The sequence below is a fragment of the Neovison vison genome, chromosome 9 (assembly GCF_020171115.1).
Source record: "Neovison vison isolate M4711 chromosome 9, ASM_NN_V1, whole genome shotgun sequence".
NCBI lineage: Eukaryota > Metazoa > Chordata > Mammalia > Carnivora > Mustelidae > Neogale > Neogale vison.
This window is the reverse complement of record NC_058099.1, coordinates 22,553,391-22,567,793: the sequence shown is the minus strand read 5'-3', so window position 1 is coordinate 22,567,793 and position 14,403 is coordinate 22,553,391. Positions and strand designations below refer to the sequence as shown.

Here is a 14,403-nt window from a genome sequence, read left to right as displayed (position 1 = left end):
TCTGTGTCTCCTGTAATGGGCATAGTTGGAAAAATCATGGCTGTTGCACCTGAAGATGCCTCTCAGAGGAGCGTTTGGGGCTCTGGCAATGAGACCCACCCCGTGATGGGCCAGGAGTCAGGGCCAGGCATTTCCTGAGAGGGAAGGATACAAACAGTCTTAATGAAAGTGCCTGGAGTCACCATGGCATCACAGTTGACCTGATGTCCTTATCCTGAGAATTCTCATAGGGCCCTTCAGAAGCTTAAAATTTTACCTTTTCCAAGTCTGGTGCATGCCTTTCTGCAACACCCAACCTGCCTTTTTTGGTATTCCAACCCTAAGGTCTGAGAGCTGCAAACCATATGCTCTCAGGGCCCTGGCAGGTAAGATCAAGAGTGAAGCTGGCCAGTGTAAGACTGGGGTGACCTGGGAACAACAAGCCTGGCTCTCGTCAGATGTTTTGTAGTCCTGTGCTGTCCATGCAGAAAGGCTGGGCGGGTCTGCTGCCCACTGCACTTGTGACTTCTGATACAAGAACCTGGTGAGGAAAGCATGAGACCTGGAACCATTGCCAGCTCCCTGGGACCTCAGCAAGGCATCCCCTTTGCAGAGCCTTTTCCCCTCAACTGTAAAATGTGGGTTTCAAAGGCTTGGCAGCACCGCCACCTCTGGCGGTCGAATTCTGTAATCTGTGATAGAGGACATATTCCCAAAAACAATCAGAGCCGGTGTCTGTCTGACATAGATTTCCAGAGTGCCTGCAGGCCTCCTTGGTCTGGCTGATTTTCCAGCACTGATGTCCTTGAGGTCTTTGTCGGATGGTTTTGTGACATCATCTTTAACCTTTAGTCCCTGCAGTACAACGACACCCATTTAACTACCCTTCTGGTACTGCTCTCTTTCAGAGGTTGCTTTTTGCAGGTGTTCTTTCTGGAAGCAGTCACGAGCAGACGAGCTTAGAAAGGGTGTTCTCTTCCTGTTGTTTCAGGGAAAATAGAGAAAGTCAAACCTCCTCCATCCCCCTCACCTGAAGGCCCCAGCGCGCAGCCTGACTTAGCTCCTGAAGAGGCTGCCGGAACCCAGCGGCCCAAGAATCTGATGCAGACCCTCATGGAAGACTATGAGACACACAAATCTAAAAGGCGTGAGAGAATGGATGATGGTAGTGTAAGTGTTTCCTCTTTCCTCTTTCACTTCTCTGAGGGCGAACGTCCGCGTGGCGTGTGGTTATCCCAGTTCAGGCGCGGGTGCGTGTGCCGTGGTCTGGCCAGCGTCCTGGCTCTGAAGCCAGTTCTCAGATGTGTCCGTTTAATGTGCCTAGAGTTGGGTTTGGGTGTTGTGCCTTGTTTCTCAAAAACCTGGATCACGGAGGGAGCGGGTCCTTTTGCTGCTGAGTGTAGCTGGAACCCACTGGCGAGGCCAGCGCAGGGGATGTCTGGTGTGTAGAAAAAAATCACATGAGGACAGCACAGGAGGAAGGACACAAGCACCCCAAAATCATCTCCGGGTACTGGGGAGCTGATTGCTGCCATGGCTGGCCCACCCCATAGACGTTTTATTTCTCTAGAGAACTGTGACGAGGCCATCCCTCTACTGTCTGCTCACAGCAATCCCCATAAATGTGTCGCAGTGTGCCAGAGGCTAAATGTGTTTTGGGCTATTCCTAAGTGTGTATGTACAGTTTGGCAGGAAAGAGCCATTGGAAATGACAGTTTGAAACCACAGGGCTACCCTGCTACCCTCGGTTCTCAAGATCTTTCTGCCCTTGACAGTCACCTGAGCCATGAAGGAAATCATCTACTCTGGCGTTTCTTTCTCCAGTCAGAGACATTAGGATTGTTTCACACAGTCTCCCCAGCCAGGAGCTCCGGGGCCCATGCCGACCTCCTGGGAGTCTGGTTGGCCCCCATCTCGTACCATTTATCGAAGTGGTCATCCCCCATGCCCTCACAGTTTCACCTGGGTCACAAATAGCTTGGGTCTGTTGAAGACACTGCCCAGTTTACCCAGAGGGTGCTGGTTTATGCCTGTGGTCCTGCTGTAATTTTTAACAGGCCCCTCCCCCCCAGTTTGGATGCTAAATTATTGGGTCACCTTCAACTTCAACCTACAGGCTCACAGTAGGAATCCCATGCCTACTTACTGCCTTACATATCCTGGTTGGCTAAACTCAAAGGTTTCTGCACTCAAAGCTAGATCCTGAATAATGCTTTTAAAATATTTAGTGATAAAGAAAGTGGACACCTCCGTGGACACCAGCCCGATGACTCGCTTGCGTTCCCCAGGCGCTCCCTTGGGTTTACACCTAAGCTGCCTGGAACGCTGCCTCGGCTGCTCTGTTCAGCCGGCGCATTTGGGGGTCATTCCTCCTACCGCACGGTGGATGGGGCCCGGCCCTCGGTAGCTGCCGCAGACACTCCTGCTGGGGCTCCTTCCCCCAGCGCATGGGACTTCTGCCCATGAAGTCACCTTGGCCAGCACTTCTCTACAGCCCCACTGAGAACACGGAGTCTCCCTGTAGGTATTTTCTGGGGCCTGTGCTTTTGAGGTGCTTGCTTGCTTCCTCCGAGGGAGTCCTCACTGTGTATCAGCAGCCGTGGGGGCGGTTAGCTGAGGGGCCCCTGCATTCTGGCACGGAAGGGGAGGAACGAATGCAAGCACTCTGCGTGTGTCCCATGCAAGTGTTTTCTAAGTACCAGCCGCGTATCTCTGGTGTGTGCTTTTTGTGCGCCCGTTAGAGGCACACACTACCCACAGAAGTGAAGAGCCCATGGCCGCTCGCTCAGCAGACAGAGCTGGAAGCTCCCTTCGTGCAAACTCGGGAGGCCACCAGACCGGCTTTCCCCTTCGCCTTCAGGACGCTACCTGGAATCAACGTCTCAATACACGCCTTACCCCCCACTTAACCAACCAAGTGGCAGGCTTCCATCTCAGTTTTTCGCAAGTAAAGAAACATTTTGCATAAGGAAGAAACCCCTTAACTAATCAGGCTATTAATATCCCCAGATCTTGGATTCAGAGCCAGGTGTTTTGCACTGTTCTTGAGATTACAAGAGAACTAAGTTTGTTGTTGTGGGAAACTTAGGAACAGAGCAAAATCTATCCAGTTCACTATATCCTCTATACCCAGAACTTCAAAAGCCGACTCAGATTGCTTCTAAAGCATGTAAGTGACCATCAGCTAAACTTGATGTTCGTGCCACCTGTTCGTTCACCCCTTAGACCCTTTCATCCCGGGGATCCTTTCTACGGTCTCTTCATCAGTCGCTGGGAACGTGTCAGAGTTTCCCTGCAGGAATGAACAAACTTATTTGTCTTTCTAGCTGTTTCTGGCCCCTTCTTTAATCATCTCTTCTACCAGAAGGATAATCAAAGGGAGCCACTGGGTTGCTTGATATTTGTGTACCTGGCTTCCCTGCCCCAGAAGCTGGTAGTTCTGTTTTCCCAGTGCCGTTCCCATACACTATTCTGAGGGTGAAAGCTGACTCCTTAGCTCCTCCCCCCCCCCAGAAGCCTTACCTGGCTCACCTGAGGCCAGCGTCACCTGACACATCCACCTGCCAATATTCTTCCCAGTAGGTCACTGGACAGCACTATGAGTCCCTCACACACACTCAGGACCAAACTTTGTGTTTGCTCAGGGGAAGCAGCAAGTTCTTTCTGACTGGAATGAAAAGAATTCTTACTCGCTTGCTGAGGAGAGGGAAGACCTAAAAACAAAATGGGGCAGTTGGCCTGTATGTGTAGTGATACGGCAGACCCATGGTCCTATGGAGCGTGAAGGACAGAAGAAAGAGAAGACAGAGGAACCAAAGGAAGCTATGCCTTGAGTTTTCATGAGTGGTTTTTGCCAACCCCCAAGAAAAACATCCTTGCCATTCCAGACAGATGAGTTTTTTCCCCACCCCGGAGCAGCCATGGTCTCTGGAGTCCTGTCCCTGGCTCATTTCCAGCTTAAATTTTCCCACTTTTTAAAAAATTGTATGCCAGACCGAAAGGAGGCTGCTGGCTCCTGGATCCCCTGCCAGGGGATGGTGTGGGGGAAGCTGCAGTATTTGGTGGCCTTTTTCATGTCCCTGAGCTGGCCCTCTTCTGCTGGAAACAAGGTGAATGCTCAGAAAACAACAGAAGATGGGAAGTTCAATCCCAGCTCTCTTCTGGGATATCTACCCACAAAGCACTGCATTGGGGATCTTACATCACCTGTGGATGTCTGCTCCTTTCACAGTTGGTGAAAAAGTCAGTAACAAGGAACTGGAAAAAGGTCCCTTTTCTTGAGACGTGATCCCCACATGGCCACCCTTGTTACCAGCTCTGACCTTGGGCGGGTGCCACCTGCTGGTTTCCTTGCTCTGTGTGATATGGTCACCAAGGAGTGCCTCCCTGCTCAGGGCTTTGGCCAGGCCCCACTGACTAAGAGACCCCTCCATTAATTTGGGGGTAGGGACATTGCTTTCTCCACCCTTAGCCCCTTACCCTGGCTGTTTACCAGCCTCCACAGGGCCTTTGTACAAATTAGAAAAAAGCACCTTTTTTCATGTTCCAGGATGCACCCCTGCCTCACTGGGAGGGCAGTGAGCAGAGTGAGCTTCAACCCCATGCACCCGCTCAGCCTGGTTCTTCTGTGCCTCGTGTGCACCACACACCCAGATGCAACGGTCCTGTTCTGATTATGGATTGCTCTTATCTGGAAGTGTTTTCTTTGTGAAAGTGTCCCCTTATCTGGGCCTGATGGCCATCTCTGGTCCATCCTGTAACACATGATGGGCTGGTGAATCATAGTTTCCTAGAAGGAACTAAGGTGCCTTGCAAAGGAACCATGTTTAGGCAAAAGTGTTTTACTAGCCACTTGTTCCCTGAGCCTCCGAAGGGAACAGGTTCTTGAGTCAGTGATGCTCTTGAACAAGTTGGTGGATTTGTCTTCCCTTTCTCACTGCAGAGATGCTGACCTGCAACCCAAATTACAGTCTCCTGTAGGCATTCGGCCCCAACCCCGCTTCTGGCATAGGGTCTAATTTTGGAGGGGTTTCTACTCTCCCTTGCCCCCAAAATAGTTACTGAGGCATCTTTCAGTCGTCCGTGCCTGTTTTGGAATAAGAGAAGGCCTCGCCTGTTCTTCTGGGCTAAGTCAAAGCTGGGGGCTAGCGTGCTTTTCTAAGAATTCCTCACACACATTCCCCCTCAAACCAAGACACCCTGTGGCCATACTTACTCTCAGGGAGTGGACGAGGGAGTCCTGTCCTGTGCCCCACACCACAGGCTCCGTGGGAAGCGTAGCCACAATCAAGGATGTTTCATGCTGCCTAGATTTCTCCTAGCTGCTCATGCCCTCTGGGGGTACAAAAAGACCCGGGGCATCAGCCTTGACCATTACAGAACTGTAATTTTTAGCGCTGCGCATTAGCAGCCGGTAATGACCACAGACATAGGAACTCACCTAACCAGTCCATGGATGCCAGCGGCCAAGACTGAGAAATGCCTCCAGTGTCCTAAGCTATGTAAACACAAGGTCATTACCGTTACCATAATTCCAGAGGGGGCTGCCCAAAGTCCATTCTTTTATGTCCTTTCCCTTAGCTGGCCCATTTTGTTTGGAGATTTTCTTGCAGAGACTTGGAGTTTCCCACAGGAACTAAAGGGTCTTTTTAGTTCCTGCATGATCACCCCACTGTCAGGAACTCATCCAGGCCCCCAAAATAGTGAGAGGGATGGCTGTGTGCCCTCCCTAGGTGGTGCCGTCCATAGTTCGGCTCACAGAATCTGCCCCCACAAACCTTGCATCCAAATCAAGTCCTTCCCTTGCTTTGGATCTTCTCTTCGGGGGACAGTGGGCTACAAGACTGCTGTGGGGCTCAAAGGAACTACAGGAAGAGAAGAGGCTGGTTGGCTATAGATTCTAGCAAATCCAGTATAGCCATCGAAGACCTCGTTGGTGGGCGGCCATCTGCACACAGAGTGGGGGAGGACTGTTGTTAATTCAAAACACAGAAAAATGGAAGAAGCAAATCTTGAATTAACAAAGTATGGCTTATCTGATATTTTTATTAATGAATAGCAGGGTATCTGTGTGCTCCCCAAGATAGAGTTTTAAATAAACTAATATCAGATGAAGCGAGTGTGGCACGTGTGTGTGATGGCCTCCCGATGTTCCGTCCCCGCCCGCCCACCCCCAGCGTGGCACCGGTTTCCAGCTGGGGGAGGGTGTTGTGCGAGTGTGTCTCTGCTGTGTACTAACCCTGCTCTTTTCCCTCTCTGCCAGTACACCTCTAAGTTACTGTCTTGCAAGGTGACTTCCGAGGTACTTTTCCACTTGTTTGCCTTGCTGTTCCTGCATGCCTGAGCCAGGTGCATGCTCTTGTGGTTTTGCCATTTCCTGATGTGTTCGAGGAGACGGGCAAGGACGCGGCCCGTCTCCGTGTTTCTTTCTTCCAGCCTTTTTGAACTGGGGACTCTGGGGACTGCCTGGAAATGTTGGGGTAAATGCAAAAGGGCTCCTTGCTGCTGTGCTTTGCTGTGCTGTGTGGTGGGCCCGGAGAAGACCTTGCCCTGCTCATGGATCCGGAAGGGGTCTGCATGCAAAGGCACAGATGGTAGTTTCTTCGGGCACTGATAGCAAAGATACTCTGGTGTGGTTAGAAGACAGTGCAGCTCACGAGGACGGAGCTGTGGATCCAGTCCTTTGATTGGTTGGTTGGGTTTTTTTTTGGAAGCTCCTTAAGCATTGAATTTCCAAGTTCCTCCCTTCTTCTACAGTCCTTTTTCACAGAATTCACAAATATCTGTGCTTTGAAAAAATCACAGTATTTTTCATTTTCCTCTAATTTTTAAATATTTTTCCCTTTTTTGCTACAAAATCACGTTTTTGTATTTTTTCTTTAGAATTTTATTATTTATAAAAGACTTCTTGCAAGTATACAGAACTGTAGGGAGAATCATTCATTCATTCTCTCAGTTAACAATTTATTGAGGACCTAGGACACCCCAGGCCCTCTTTGAGGTTCCAGAAATAGAGCCTTCAACAAAACCAAGTCCCCAACATTATGGAGTTGGCATTCAAATGTTTCCAGTGATAAAATATAATAAAACAATAAATCCTACCCATCCAGGCTTGACCATGCTTATCATTTCATAATATTTGCTTAATATTTTAAATTATTAATATTAATAACAGGTATTAATAATTAATACCAATACTATTAATTTTGCAAATACCATTCGAGCTCCCTTGTTACTTCTCCCCAGCCCCCACTTCTCTCTCTCCGGAGAGGTGACTTTTCTTCTGTTTACTGTTAATCATTTCTGTGCATGTTTATATGGTTATATTTCATATGTTTGTCTACGTGGGTGACATCTTGGTTTTTGCATGCCTTAAAACTTTCCAGAAACATATCACATTGTTACATCCTCTGCTCCTTTATTCTGTCTACATTGTCTTTAGATGCGAACACGGGTTACTGAGGGCTCTGGCTCATTCATTGTGACTGCTGTATTTTGTGACCCCGTCGAATGAATATATCACTGTTTATTCATTCTTCTGTTGATGATGTTGGTTGTTCCTCTCTCTCTGTTTCCTTATTTTTTTGCAATTACAAACAATGTTTCAATGAACATTATGCGTTGCTCTGGAAGAATTTCTCTCTTCTCGGAGGGAAATACTGGTCAGAGGCTTTTTCCCCATGCTCCCACTCATGACATACTGCACGTTATTCTTCAGGATGGTTGTGCTTACTTATAGCACAATATATTTTTTAAATCTCCCTATCTTGCAAAATAATTACTACCAGAGATGGAAGCTGATGATTATCAGTAATCTTCGTTTGAAAGATAAGAGTATTCTTTCATAAGATATAAAATAAGTAATGAAATATAAAAGTTGTATCATCCCATGGACCCACCTCGATGACTAATTGTGGTTCTCATCTTGCCAATGGCAGTGGAAGAAAGAGGTCCTAGGCCCCATCCCCTCTGAGTTAACATAATTAAGAATGACAAAAATCTGGTCAGGTATGTCCAAGGAAGATAACCCCGTCTATCTTCAACTGAAGAGGACTTAGGAAGACAGAATATTAACGTGAATGGAGTCACTGACATTCCTTAACCCCTCTGCCTTTTGTTAACCATCCCCCCAAGTACAATCGTCTGTTGATTTCTATGAGAAATGAGCGATTTGCTTGAATTCCCCAAGCACAAGAGACAGAAAATTAATATTACAGGGGATGTTTAAAGAGAATTGATTTTTCTCCCTCTCACCAAACCTAAATCTGAACTTGTGAAAATGATAAACCCTTAAATCAGACTTTTTATTATTATTAATTTATTTATTTTATTATTTATTATCATTTTTTAACGTTTTCCCCTCTCCATCCCTGTGGAGTATTATTGTTCTTTCTGTTGCTTCTTTCGACAGACTCCTTACAGGCACTGAGCCGCAGTGTGGCACAGCGGCCTAGGGCATCAGCTCCACACCCACATAGGCACATACGACATTACTGTCTTCTGAATTAATTATGGAATAAATGCTCATTTAGATACCTTCTCTAGGAGCTTGGCCTTTCAATCTTCAAAAGGCCATTGTGGGATGCCTTCAGCCCTGAGCCAGTCCTCACCAAGAAGCCTTGGATTGCCTGGAGACAGTAAATGGTGTAGTGCTCCTTATAAAAATGCCTTACATCTGAACACTTCATCGTTTACAAACCCCCTTCCAATAATGATGGAACCCGTTACAGTTCGCAAAGTTGCAGAGCACAGGGAACTAGGCCGTACGTACATTGTATCATGTATTCCTTCGGCCAGCTCTGTACTGAAGCTTTAAGGATTCCCATTTCACACCTAAGAGAACTAAGGCCCAGGGATAGATGACTTCTCTAAGGTCACACAGTCATTAGGATTTAAATCTAGACATGCCTGGGCTTCCGAGTCAGCACTGTCTCCAGAGAACGCCTGCGACCCAGGGCAGGTGCTGTCTCCATCTTGCAGATGAAGAAACTTGAGACACGAGATGCCATGAACAATACCGTGTTCCAGACGGAACTGGAAAGAAAGTGAGGGCTTCCTGATCCAGTCCAGTACCCTCTCTCAGTACCGTGTTGCCACATGCTGACCTTCTAGACAATTCTCTACTAAACTACACTTCTTTGCCTCTACCAGTCTCTTATTCTTAGATATTGAATAAGTGACCGTAGTATGCTTACACACAAGACCCTGCGACATGGCTTATTGCTTAACGACGAACATTCGTTTAGGAGACATGGCTAAGTGCCTCCTACATGGTAGGTCCAGCTGTCCCCACTGGGGAGCCTGGGGAAGGCTTCCCAGAGGAAAGCACATGGTAGGTCTGGGAAGTCCATCTATTTGTCAGTGTCCAAAGAAGCAGGTTGAGATGGACCCCCAAGTCGTGAATCTCCCTAGAACTTGCTTGTGCCCAAGACTGCCTGCAGCCTGCATCTCCCTGCTTCTCTGGAGTTGCCCGCCTTTCTGTCCCTTGCCAAAATGATTGTTCTTAGAATCAGCAAAGCCTTCACTGCAGTTCGGATCATCAAACAGTGCTGGCTCTGCTAGACTTTAATGTCAGAACCTGCATGTCCTAAGCTAATGCCACCGTAATTTAAGTGGTTGGCACGCATGGGCTTGCTTATGGTGCGGAGTCATGAAATGGAGTCATTTCTCATATGTTGGCCACCTGAATGTCATCCATCTGGATCTCATCTCGATCAAACCAAAGCCGGAACAGCCTGAAGGAAGTTTTCCCTCTGGAGTCCACAGAATACTCTGGTGAACTGGAGGGAGGGAGGCCTTGCCCTGATGGTGGTGAGCCTACCTGTCCTTGATTTTGTGACCTTGGATTTCATTGATTAGCACCTGGGTCCTGATGTTGCATCACTATGCTCAGGTTGCTTTAATTGGCCTGGGAAGCTCTTTTTCTTTTCACTTAGTTTCTGTTGGAAGTTGAGTTCTACCAAAATAGACTTTCATGATATAAATATGATCACGGCTTATGTATGTCCACAAAGTTTGACGGATGGAATTCACACTGGCCCAGCTTTTTGGGATTATTTTCTGGTTTGCTTGTTTACAAAGAGACTGAGACAGCTGATAATTTGTGCTGTCCAATATGGTAGTCACAAGGTCCGTGAGGATATTAAAATGAATTAAAATTAAATTTTTAGTTTCGCAGCCACACTGGTCTTATTCCAAGTGCTCCACAGTCATGTAGCTCAGTGGTTACCATGTTGATGACACAGATCCACAACATTTCCATCAGACAGCACTGATCGGATATCACGTAGAGAACCACTGTGTTATCGAAACACAATGCAGAGTCAGGTGTAGTTCAAAAACATGTCCAGACTTGTGATGAGCTCTGGGAGTTCTATGTAAGTATTGAATCACTAAATTCTGCTCTTGAAACCAATACGACACTCTATGTTCACCCACCAGAATTTAAATAAAAATTTGGAAGAAAAAGATGGACATGCAAAACATTTCAGGGAAATTAAATCTTTTTATATTGAAAACTTATAGGTCAAATAGCAAATGAAATTTGGCAATGAAATGAATGCATATCCAGCACATCCCATCCTACTTCATTTCCCATGTCTCTTCTACGTCCTGGCCATACCAGACACTATTACTTTCCCTTTCTTGGATGCCGTTGAGAGGGAAAGGACAAAAGAAACGGAGAAGCTGGTTTGTGTACATAGTGACCATCCATGATCTCTGATTCATTTTTTTTTTTTTCCCCTTCTCTCTTCAGGTCCTTGAGGCCACACGGGTTAATCGAAGAAAGAGCGCCCTGGCCTTGCGCTGGGAGGCAGGGATTTATGCCAACCAGGAGGAAGAGGACAATGAATAACAAACTTCCTTCCACCCAGGAAGCTTCTTTGGTGCTTGGGTTCCCAAGAAACCAAGAAATCCACACATCAAAGCATTTTAATGGAATATTTATTAAAGTGCGAACAAACTCCACAATCCTTATGTAGACCAGAAGCTGCAATGACCAATGGTCCGTGAATGAAAAATCAAGTGTAAAGAAGCCCACCCATCAAACCCTAGAAACACCCAGGAGTCAAAAGAGAAAGGATTATTATTTTTTTTTAAAGACTTAAAGAATCACTTGGATTTGGACCAGTCCTTCGACTCATAAGGACAAAGCAGTAACGAGTCAACACGGCTGCCACAGGCAGAATGAAGACCAGCGTTTCTGGGTGATGAGGACAAACATTGGTAACACTGGCCACGTCGAACAGTAGAGCCCACGCCGGTGCAAGCCACGGGGCCTGGGGTACTTCTTACACCGGCTTCCCACCTTCACTCATGGCATCCCAGGTGTTGGGATAACTCCGTTGACTCCAGCAGCCATAAAACAAAATGCAATTTTCTCTCTATCTGCCCGGAAGAGACAATTATGATTCCATTTCTCTTCCATTTAGTTATTTTTAATTGGGAGCAATCAATGATGGCAATACCTAAAATCCACCTTTTGGAGACAGTGTTTCTTCATATTGCAAACACAATCTATTCTACATGAAGGGGTTGAGAAGGAGGGAGAAAGCCAAACCAAATGGATTGTTTTAGCTTTAGGATCTCGTCTGGTTTGAGTATTGACTAATTTGCTGTTCATGAGAACACATTTTCACAATTATGTTTCTCTTCACAAGAAAGCTCTATTTAGTGGGCAACAACTATTTTTATGATGGGATGGGGGGAGCGTATCCATGTATGAAACCTGTACACATTCAACAGCTTGGCTCAAGACGGTAGGGATATTTTTGGAGTGGCAATAATTGAAAAAGGGCAAACTCTGCCTGAGGCAGAGGACAGGAAATAAAAAGGTGTTTATAGCTATATTTTATATTCTAAACCGGACCTTGGGAGGAAGAATGATAGATTATTTTGGATCAGTCAGAAAGGAAACATTAAAGAAAAGGTCATGGAGGTAGACAGAGAAACAGGGAGGGAGGAAGTGGGAAAATAAGGAAGTAAAAGATACTATTTTTGCTGAGCAACCAGCGTTTTTCAGGATGATAAAGAGAAAAATATAGAATAGAATTTAAGTGCAGGCTTGGAATCGGCTACAGTTCCTAAAGATGGTTGTGTGTGTACACGTATGTGTGTGTGTGAGCGTGTGTGTGTACAGGGATGAAAATTCCAGAATGATCATGGGACAAGGGTGTACAGTTATTTCCTCCAAAGCTGTTTGCCAGTGTCGGGAGTGAGTGAGAATTTCTTTTTTATGAAAAGGGATATAGAGGCACCGACCTGATACAGTATTTGTAACATTAAATTGACCTAACCTGGTATTTGCATGAGTCGCAATTGAAAAGTTTGGAGCGGTTTTGTAATTTGACATTGAGAAAAGTACCGTATTTATTCTCATGCTTTGTATTCATAGCTTAGTACACTGTGGAGGATGCCAGCTTTGCTTTCTGTCATTTAAAGCAATATGAAAAGGGTATTCCATAATTGGGTGCCCTGAATTTCTGGATGAGAAACATTTTTAATTCTGGCCATGAGAAAAAAAACAGACCAGCCTTTTTTTTTTTTTCCCCCCTTCCTATTTCTTTCAAAACTGTGGTTTTTTAAAAAGCAATAATTAAGCCAGACCTCACTAAAATTCTTTTTTGTTTTTATATTGTTATGTCATAAGCTCTGCTATGTTACTCTGATAGGTAGCGATGCCACAACAGTGTGTATGTAGATGTTAGGCACGTTATCTTTGCTTCTCTTAATAGACTAGTGTTGACTTTAGGGGGGAAGGTTTATTCGCAGACCAGCAGCGGGCATTAAGTAAAAATGCACCTGTCTGATACCTCACAAGGATCCTTCAAACTGCCAAGGGAAATTGCTATTTGAAGCCAAACTCTAGAGATGGGGGGCGGGCACCATCTTTATATGGGTTTTTTGTCCTGAATATTCTGAAGGATACTCAGCCAAACGTGCTAGCCACCGGGAACACAACAAAGATCCCTACGGCAAGGAATTCTTTTTCAAGTTGGGGAGCCTGGCGTGGAAACAGACGTGCCCAGGAAAATAAGGTCTGTGTTAGGTGGGGAGTCCTGACGGGTGAAATGGAGAGAACCCAGGAAGGCTGCTTTGCCTGAGGATTTCCAGCCTTCCCACAGCAGGCACAGGACTGAAAACAGCTGGGACAAGACCTTCGTGGGGCCCCGGGGGCACAGTGGTAGCTAGGATGGCTGGTGAGTGAAGTGGTTCTAGGCGGGGCACCAAAAACGGAACACGTTTCATGTTTTCTGGACTGACTCTGCCTCTGGTAGTGATACAGACGTGATCGAGACAAACACCATCTCTCACAAGAGGAAACAGCCCTTGGGACTGACCTGCAGGTGTTTGTTCAGCTTTGATGGAAGCTGTGTACCCACCCACTTTAAAACCTACATTTGAAAAAGAGAATTTGCTGCGGATTGAAAGCTTAGGAGGTCACACAATTAATGGAATCGCTCTAGAGGCAGACCAGTTGGCCGCTGACTCCGGCTGATTGAACCAGAAGCATGAATCACGTTGTGCAGAGTTCTAGAGCCGAGTCCCTGGGTGCGTGCTCCATGCGTCGATAAGGCAACAAATGCAGACTTTCCGTGACCCTCCCGTAGTCGCAAAGCTGCTTACCTACGGCCCCTACATCTCCAGCCTTTGCTTGTTCCCTCTGCTGCCTTCTGATGACTGATGGCAATTTCCTTGCTCCACTCACTCCCGATCCTATGAAAATGTAAATTACAGTTCCCTTGGAAGAGCCAGATTTTCTCTGAGCTCTTGAGTTTTTTACTCCTTCAGAAAATACAGGGCTTTGTACATCGCACCGTGCTAGGCTCTGGGATCCCAAATGAACCCCTTGAACCTTCTGAAGATGCAGCAGACCCCTGGAGGAGAGTCATTCCTGTGTAATCCATGAAGAGGAAGAGGCTTGCCCTGAAAATCAGCCTCTGATGTTCGTCCCTGCCCCCAAATAGCACGCAAGCTTGTTAATCTCAACTATAACAAATGTTTAGATTCTGTAGATGTTAAAAGCTTTCCTGAAAGTGTTCCTTTCCACAGTGTTTATAGATGTTCACTTTCCTCGGGGGCTGATGTACTACTGACACGCCTTGGCTTTCTCATCCAGAAATTATGGAAACAGGGTCTGTCAGTGGTAGGAGGCGAGGCTGTGTTCCACTTAGTCGACACAACGCAGTTTCCTTGCCTCTTCACACCTCTGCATGCTGCCTACCCTAGACGATGACATATAAGCAGTATATAGATCAGTGTCCACATAGACACACAATACACACACACACATATAAAGCATAACAAGAAGCACTACAACAGTGTCGACTCTTGTCTCTGAAGACAATTAAACATTTTTCCAACTAAAGAATGGATGTAATTAAACTATGTCTTGAAAAAAAAATAGCCTAAGTGTTTAGAGAT

The 14,403-nt window shown here is 46.4% G+C and overlaps 1 protein-coding gene across 9 annotated transcripts in view; it reads left to right on the top strand.

Annotated features, from left to right (window-relative positions):
- The window catches only part of PALM2AKAP2 (PALM2 and AKAP2 fusion), a 451,099-nt gene extending 439,059 nt beyond the window's left edge, over positions 1–12,040 (top strand). For 6 of the 9 annotated variants that reach the window (XM_044265160.1, XM_044265168.1, XM_044265164.1 and 3 more), the window contains 3 exons: positions 971–1,149; positions 6,242–6,280; positions 10,736–12,040. In XM_044265160.1, coding sequence (XP_044121095.1) covers positions 971–1,149; positions 6,242–6,280; positions 10,736–10,834 — 317 coding nt within the window. In that variant the 3' untranslated portion in view covers positions 10,835–12,040. The remainder of the gene's footprint in view (positions 1–970; positions 1,150–6,241; positions 6,281–10,735) is intronic. The other 3 variants (XM_044265161.1, XM_044265167.1, XM_044265165.1) reach the window with 2 other exon arrangements.
- The last annotated feature ends 2,363 nt before the right edge of the window (positions 12,041–14,403 follow it).